Raw genomic sequence first — 8,633 nt, forward strand, 5'->3', positions numbered from 1 at the left:
TGTCCATTGATGAGAGTGGGGTGTTGAAATCTCCCACTATTATTGTGTGAGGTACAATGTGTGTTTTGAGGTTTAGTAAGGTTTCTTTTATGTATGTAGGTGCCCTTGTATTTGGGGCATAGATATTTAGTATTGAGAGTTCATCTTGGTGGATTTTTCCTTTGATGAATATGAAGTGTCCTTCCTTATCTTTTTTGATGACTTTTAGTTGGAAATTGATTTTATTTGATATTAGAATGGCTACTCCAGCTTGCTTCTTCTGACCATTTGCTTGGAAAGTTGTTTTCCAGCCTTTCACTCTGAGGTAGTGTCTGTCTTTGTCTCTGAGGTGTGTTTCCTGTAGGCAGCAGAATGCAGGGTCCTCGTTGCGTATCCAGTTTGTTAATCTATGTCTTTTTATTGGGGAGTTGAGGCCATTGATATTGAGAGATATTAAGGAATAGTGATTTTTGCTTCCCGTTATATTCATATTTGGATGTAAGGTTATGTTTGTGTGCTTTCATTCTCTTTGTTTTGTTGCCAAGACGATTAGTTTCTTGCTTCTTCTAGGCTATAGCTTGCCTCTTTTTGTTGGGCTTTACCATTTATTATCCTTTGTAGTGCTGGATTTGTAGAAAGATATTGTGTAAATTTGGTTTTGTCATGGAATATCTTGGTTTCTCCATCTATGTTAATTGAGAGTTTTGCAGGATACAGTATCCTGGGCTGGCATTTGTGTTCTCTTAGGGTCTGTATGACATCTGTCCAGGATCTTCTGGCCTTCATAGTTTCTGGCGAGAAGTCTGGTGTGATTCTGATAGGTCTGCCTTTATATGTTACTTGACCTTTTTCCCTTACTGCTTTTAATATTCTTTCTTTATTTTGTGCGTTTGGTGTTTTGACTATTATGTGACGGGAGGTGTTTCTTTTCTGGTCCAATCTATTTGGAGTTCTGTAGGCTTCTTGTATGTCTATGGGTATCTCTTTTTTTAGGTTAGGGAAGTTTTCTTCTATGATTTTGTTGAAGATATTTACTGGTCCTTTGAGCTGGGAGTCTTCACTCTCTTCTATACCTATTATCCTTAGGTTTGATCTTCTCATTGAGTCCTGGATTTCCTGTATGTTTTGGACCAGTAGCTTTTTCCGCTTTACATTATCCTTGACAGTTGAGTCAATGATCTCTATGGAATCTTCTGCTCCTGAGATTCTCTCTTCCATCTCTTGTATTCTGTTGGTGAAGCTTGTATCTACAGCTCCTTGTCTCTTCTTTTGGTTTTCTATATCCAGGGCTGTTTCCCTGTGTTCTTTCTTGATTGCTTCTATTTCCATCCTCAATTCCTTCAACTGTTTGATTGTGTTTTCCTGGAATTCTTTCAGGGATTTTTGTGTCTCCTCTCTATGGGCTTCTGCTTGTTTATTTATGTTTTCCTGGAATTCTTTCAGGCATTTTTGCGATTCCTCTCTGTAGGCTTCTACTTGTTCTCTAAGGGAGTTTTTCACGTCTTTCTTTAAGTCCTCCAGCATCATGATCAAAAATGATTTTGAAACTAGATCTTGCTTTTCTGGTGTGTTTGGATATTCCATGTTTGTTTTGATGGGAGAATTGGGCTCCGATGGTGCCATGTAGTCTTGGTTTCTGTTGCTTGGGTTCCTGCGCTTGCCTCTCGCCATCAGATTATCTCTAGTGTTACTTTGTTCTGCTATTTCTGACAGTGGCTAGACTGTCCTATAAGCCTGTGTGTCAGGAGTGCTGTAGACCTGTTTTCCTCTCTTTCAGTCAGTTATGGGGACAGAGTGTTCTGCTTTCGGGCGTGTAGTTTTTCCTCTCTACAGGTCTTCAGCTGTTCCTGTGGGCCTGTGTCTTGAGTTCACCAGGCAGCTTTCTTGCAGCAGAAAAGTTGGTCTTACCTGTGGTCCCGAGGCTCAGGTTCGCTCGTGGGGTGCTGCCCACGGGCTCTCTGCAGCGGCAGCAACCAGGAAGACCTGTGCTGCCCCTTCCGGGAGCTTCAGTGCACCAGGGTTCCAGATGGTCTTTGGCTTTTTCCTCTGGCGTCCGAGATGTGTGTGTAGGGAGCAGTCTCTTCTGGTTTCCCAGGCTTGTCTGCCTCTCTGAAGGTTTAGCTCTCCTTCCCACGGGATTTGGGTGCAGAGAACTGTTTATCCGGTCTGTTTCTTTCAGGTTCCGGCGGTGTCTCAGGCAGGGGTCCTGCCGCTCCTGGGCCCTCCCCCACGGGAGCCCAGAGACCTTATACAGTTTCCTCTTGGGCCAGGGGTGTGGGCAGGGGTGAGCAGTGTTGGTGGTCTCTTCTGCTCTGCAGCCTCAGGAGTGCCCACCTGACCAGGCGGTTGGGTCTCTCTCTCACCGGGTCTGGGAGCAGAGAGCTGCTGCGGGCCGGGATCTGCGGGTGTGGGACTTCCCCTGATGTCTTTTTTTTAAATCTTGACCATTCCTATTGAGGTAAGATAAAAATGTTTAATTTCCATTTCTTTGAAGGCTTAAACTGTTGAACATTTCTTAGAAACTGTTTTTTAGCTATTAGTGTTTCATCTTCTGAGTATTCTCTGTTAAATTCCATACCCTATTTTTAACTGGGTTGTTTGATTACTTGCTGTTTAAAGATTTTGGTTTTTTGTATATTCTAGATACTAACCCTTTATCAGATATGTGGTTGTTAAAGACCTTTTGCCATTCTGTAGGCTGCTGCTTCACTCAAATGATGGTGTTTTTTCTAAACAGATGCATAATTGTAGCACGTGGACTAATTTGTCCATTACTGATCTAAATACTTGAGCTAATATGGTCCTGTTCAGACAGTCCTTTTCTGTGACAATGAGGGCAAGCATATTCCATAATTTGTCCTTTGTCATTTTTAGGGTGTTTGATCTTGTGCTGAGGTCCTTGATCTAATTGGACTTGAGTTTTGTACGGGATTAGAGATAAGGATCCAGTTTCATTCCTCTGCATGTAACAGTTCAATTTCACCAGCATCATTTGTTGAACATGCTATCATTTCTATAGTGTGTTTTTTGTTTCTTTCTTTGCTTATTTGCAATAAGTCATGTGTCCAATAGATGTGTTGACATGCTCTGAGTCCTCTTATCACCCCACTTCTTAGGTGTGTCATTTAGAAATAAGTTAGTTATTTTCCATATAATTATATTTGTATAAATATATTATTAATACTAGAAAAATTCTACCATAAAGCACATGTTTCTCACAGGTTTCAATTATTTTTTAATCTTTCCCTTCAGCTCTAAGGCATGTGTACACAGGAATGGAAGCAAATATCAGTGATTATAGGTACTATCGAGAGAGTATTTTACAATATGAGATGTAGTTGAATTAACTAAGCTGATCAAGAAACTGCCATGGACATTACAAGAATTTGGTTTTGAAATTCTCTTTCTGCAGAACCTTGGGCAATACTAAATATGCATTGGCATTCTCCAGCACAATAGAATGGGGAGGAGAAGAAATGGTCAGAAATATCACTGTTCACATGGTTTCAAAGGGTAAATACAATATTTCTGTATCTCTAATTTGAAGTGGAGGGAGATATAATGTTTAAAATTCAACATTCACTACTAAGGAAGGGAGAAAATAGATATAAGCCACACTATGAAAAATAAATGTGCAATAAAATGTGAGCAAAGGAAATGATGTGTTATAGGACAAAGTGGGGAGTGGGGAGTACCATTGTATTCAGTGAATGAAACATTTCACTGGAAGAATGCTGCAAAATGAAGAATATTTCCAGATGAGGAGTATTGCAAATAATTTCCAAAACAGGTTTCTAGATAGGGTTGAATATATTCACATATATGCTCAGACAGGAACTTATGGAAAAGGCTAAAGAAAAATGTCAGATGAGTCTTCTATGTCAATATTTAAAGTGTTATTTGCTGAATGGCTGGGGAGGGACAAAGTGAGTTTTGTTTGGAGCAGAAGGCCAGTTATCTTAAGATACACCATTTGTATTCCTCGAGTGATAGAAAATGAAACTGGAAATGATGGAAATAATAAGAACCCAGAAATTATGAAACTGCTGAAAAAGTTTTAAGGATGGGGAAGCTAAACAGAAGCATGGAGAAGCTATAGTTGCACTCATTGAGGATCATATTTGGTTTAGAGAGGTAATGAATGGTAAAGAATACCATTCTTGACTCATGGATCAAGACTATAGTGAGGATCTATCAAGGGCATAGACTATAGGTAAAACAATGGGTCAGAGAGATGGAGCCATGCTCCATTGAATAAACATCTTGAGCTACTAGGTAACTGAAAGTGAATTCGTGAATAAAGACATGTAAACTACACAGAACCATCTGTAGAGAGTGCTAACAACTTCGTCTGTGGGAATATTGACTTCAGTGTTCACTGTGGTTCATTAAGACAGAAACAACTCATGTGTATTTTAGGTTCATAGGGCTGGGTTTTGAGAAATGTTCTCTGTGGTCATGGATTTGATCTGGGTTAGACTCAGAACAGTTCCAAGTACAGAAGACACTAATAACAATAATTGATTCAGAAAATACGTGACTATTGGCCATGAGGATGCCATTATCAGGTTGAGTTGGGTAGTAGAGCAACCATTGCAGATGGCAGAAGAGACAAAGTGCCTATTAAGTAAGGAGGCCGAGTGGTGGGGGGAGTATAATAGTCATCTCAGTGTATCTATTTAAAATTGTCATCATGTACAGAATAGGAGCTGCGAAAGTAAGGAGTTCAACTGGATCACAAAGCATTGTCCCTAGTATACAGGGTTTAGTGGTAATGGGGAAGCAAAGTACAGGCAGGTCCTGAGTAAAGGATGCTTTACTCTTTTCACATGTTCAAGATGAGGGAAGAGCAGGTGTTCTTCTTGATACAAAATTACAGGATGAAAAATAAAAGGAAATAAAATATATGTTGTTTTCTAATAGTGTGGTACAGACAAAAAATGACAAGAGGCTTTCATGATGGAAATACATTCCCTCCTTCTCTTCCTCACAGCAGACAGTTCGGAACCAGACTTTGAAGTGGTACACAGTGGTATTTTCTCAGAAACTGACAGGTACAGCAGTGGATCTGGTACTCTCCATGATGACATTGAGTCTAAACCAGACAGGAGTAACAGAGTTTGTGCTGGAAGGGTTCTCAGAGCACCCTGGTCTAAGATTGTTCCTGGCAGGCTGCTTTCTGTCCATCTACATGATGGCTCTGATGGGCAACATTGTGATCATTGCTTTGGTCACCTCCAGCACTGGGCTTCAGAGTCCCATGTACTTTTTCCTGTGCAACCTGGCCACCATGGATATTGTGTGCACCTCCTCTGTGATTCCCAAGGCCCTGGTTGGCCTAGTGTCTGAGGAAAACACCATCTCCTTCAAGGGATGTATGACCCAGCTCTTCTTCCTTGCATGCTCAGCATCCTCTGAGCTGCTGCTACTCACAGTCATGGCCTATGACCGTTATGTGGCCATCTGCTTTCCACTCCACTACAGCACTAGGATGTACCCACAGATGTGTGGGGCTCTGGCTATGGGTGTATGGTCCATCGGTTCTCTGAATGCATGTGTCCACACTGGTCTGATGGCAAGGTTGTCATTCTGTGGCCCCAAGGTCATCACCCACTTCTTCTGTGAGATCCCCCCACTCCTCCTGCTCTCCTGTAGCCCCACATATGTGAATAGCATTATGACTCTTGTGGCAGATGCATTTTTTGTAGCCATCAACTTCATGCTAACCCTGTTATCTTATAGCTGCATCATTGCCAGCATCCTGCGCATGCGTTCTCCTGAAGGCAAGAAGAAAGCCTTTTCTACCTGCTCATCCCACCTCATCGTGGTCTCTGTATATTATTCATCTGTGTTCTGTGCCTATATCAGTCCTGCTTCCAGCTACAGCGCTGAGAGAAGCAAAGCTACCTCAGTGTTGTACTCGGTCCTCAGTCCAACCCTGAACCCCCTCATCTATACACTGAGGAACAAGGATGTCAAGCTTGCATTGGGAAGAATATTGGCCTCTCTCTCACATTGAATGGAGATATATAGGCTGTTCTATAGGCCTGAGCTGTTCCTAAACATGATTTACTAAGAGAAGTCTCATAGATTGTAGTTTGTCTATCTCTGTTTTAAAAAAAAATCTTTCTCTGATGCAAGCACTGGACAATACCACTAACTGTACCCTCAAAAACAACAAAATTCTTACTCACAGTGTAAACAAAACACTCAAGTTTTATTTTCTGATAAATACAAACCATTTCACAAGTAACTAAAGTTTATCTAAATAGAGGTCCCATGTTCCTGTACTGGAAGATTTTCAGTGAGTGTCAGTGGTGATTGTCACAAAACAAAAGCACTTCATGCAGGGACTCTCTGTAAACATAACAGGTGCTTGTTTCTGAGCTATGGCTAATAAATCTAAAATTTATAAGGGCACTTGAGGGGCCAACATTGCCACAATGTCTTGGGAAAACCAAAGTTTCATATCTTGGATTCTCATTTCACAGTTTCCTACGAGCTCTAGGAGTCAGATGGCATGGAGAAAGAGGTAATATACAAAATAGAGATAAAGTTTGTTTAAAAATGAAGTCATACATATTACACAGCATACTTATGACAATGAAAACAATCAAATTCATGTGAAAGATTAATTATTTCCAACAAAGAGATTTGGGGAAACAAGATGAATGACTACATGAAAATGTATAGTAGAAACCTTATTCACACTATAAATAAAAATTAACCAAAAATAGATCATAGAAAACAAGACTAGGTTAAAATCTTTACTCATACATCATTTAATCATCTCAATTTCCTCTCCTGCAATTCTTCTAAGGTCTTAACTACCTTCTTACTTACCCACATAATACCCACACCTCTCTTTCTCTTGCAAACAAAATGCACAAAATCCAAAGCCATTAAACAAAATCATACCAGAACAAAACAAACACTCAGAAAATGCAGACCTTTAGACATTGAGCCAATTACCCGGCTCAAACACTTGAGAACAGCTGGGAGGTGGTGGGAGGAAAGAAGAGGATGGAAAAGTGTATCTATAGTGACTGCTGCAACACTGGTGCAGTGACAACTCAATGGAGAAAGGGCAGCTTCTGCGTGAATTGCTGCTTGAAAAATGCTGTATCCTTTTCAGACCAAATACATTCTTCATCAACTAACTTCGTTATTCATCCTAAAGGCTGTACCACACCAGAATTTGTGATGCATAATATGTATGTTGTGTTAATCAACTCTTCATCCTTGTGACCAATAAATATATTTTCAATGTATTTGTTCTGACTCATGGATTCAGAGGTCTCAGTCCATGGCTAGTTGTCTCTTTATTTTGACCTATTGTGAGGCAGGGCCTTGCAGTAGTGGGAGTATGTGATAGAGAAGTTTCATAATTTGTACCCCAGTCTTTAGATTGGTGTTGACTGCATAGAAGGTGGATCCCTTACTCCAGTCAGTCAGTCCTTTTGGGGAACACCAGCACCTGGGTGAAGAGATGTATCCCTCAGTGAACTCATAGGTCAATGTTTCTCAATCTGTAGGTTGCAGATTCTTTAATGATCAAATAACCTTTTCACTGGGGCCACCTAAGACAATCAGAAATGCCAGATATTTACAATATGATACATTACATACACAGCAAATTAATGTGATAAAGTACCAACAAAAATAATTGTATGGTTAGAAGTTATCCCAACATGAAGAACAAATGTTTTAAAGGGTGCAGCATTGGGGAGACTGAGAAAACGGTCCTAGGTAATTCCGGATTCAGTGATGATTCAGGCCTGTTATGCCTGTCAATTTCTTTGACACTATTTGCATCAACTTCAAGTCATGTTTTGTGTTGTTTCTTCTAATATTAGTCTTATGACTATGATTTTTGCTATAGAGCCACTGATAGTTACTCAAACACAAGTGTGCAAATGGTCAGAAACACATAAACATGCATAAAACTCATATATACATTATTTGGGAATTCTCATCATCATGAGACATGCCTTATTCATGTTAACATTACCTACAATGTACAGCACAATATAGCAATGGCCATCCAGGAAAAGTCAGATCAAACAGAACACACCAGACACTAGTTTCTAAGAAAGAAATGAGATTAAGCAAACTCATGATGTACCATTGTGTCTAGAAAATGGCTATTTTGCCAGTATCTGGTTCTGGTCTCACCCCTCTGTATTTCCATCAGGGGAGGTTCTGTAGGCATCAGTGGCTGTCAAGCTCAACCTCCTGTTTTTCTACAATGGATATCCTTCCTTCAAGCTTGGCTATTAACACTGCATTAAGGTATGTTTTGAAATAATAATAGAAAAGATATATAGACTCAAACGTGGATCTGTGGTTCTGGGTTCTGTCTCTCTTGAACTATCTGGATACCACTGTTGTACTGGCTTGAGATGACTTGATAGTGAGGAAAGGGTGGGATCTACTTTTTCTTCCAGAGTACCAGGTGGCTGCTGCAGACCAGGTTAGGAAGGGGTGAGGCATAGTCCCGGACAAACAAAATCCCAGTCAGCCTGGGACAAGTGTCATGGGGCCAAGGAGAGAGAGAAGGCCTCCTCTGAGAATTTTAGTCTTAGAGCTCTATTAAGTAAAGGTCTTCTTCAGTAATCTTCAATTAAACAGCTCTGTGAAATGATTTTGGCTTG

General features: G+C 40.4%; 1 protein-coding gene across 1 annotated transcript; it reads left to right on the forward strand.

The window, feature by feature from the left end:
• Nucleotides 1-5,062: 5,062 nt before the first annotated feature.
• On the forward strand, nt 5,063-5,998 carry Or13a25 (olfactory receptor family 13 subfamily A member 25). Its single transcript, NM_001000764.1, has one exon. It carries the CDS (start codon nt 5,063-5,065, stop codon nt 5,996-5,998), a length of 936 nt encoding a protein of 311 aa, NP_001000764.1.
• Nucleotides 5,999-8,633: the final 2,635 nt, after the last annotated feature.

The sequence above is a fragment of the Rattus norvegicus genome, chromosome 1, assembly GCF_036323735.1.
Source record: "Rattus norvegicus strain BN/NHsdMcwi chromosome 1, GRCr8, whole genome shotgun sequence".
Lineage (NCBI taxonomy): Eukaryota > Metazoa > Chordata > Mammalia > Rodentia > Muridae > Rattus > Rattus norvegicus.

Excerpts from the sequence above, each read along its gene's own strand:
- Or13a25 (NM_001000764.1), top strand. The coding sequence starts at position 5,063 with ATGACATTGAGTCTAAACCAGACAGGAGTAACAGAGTTTGTGCTGGAA.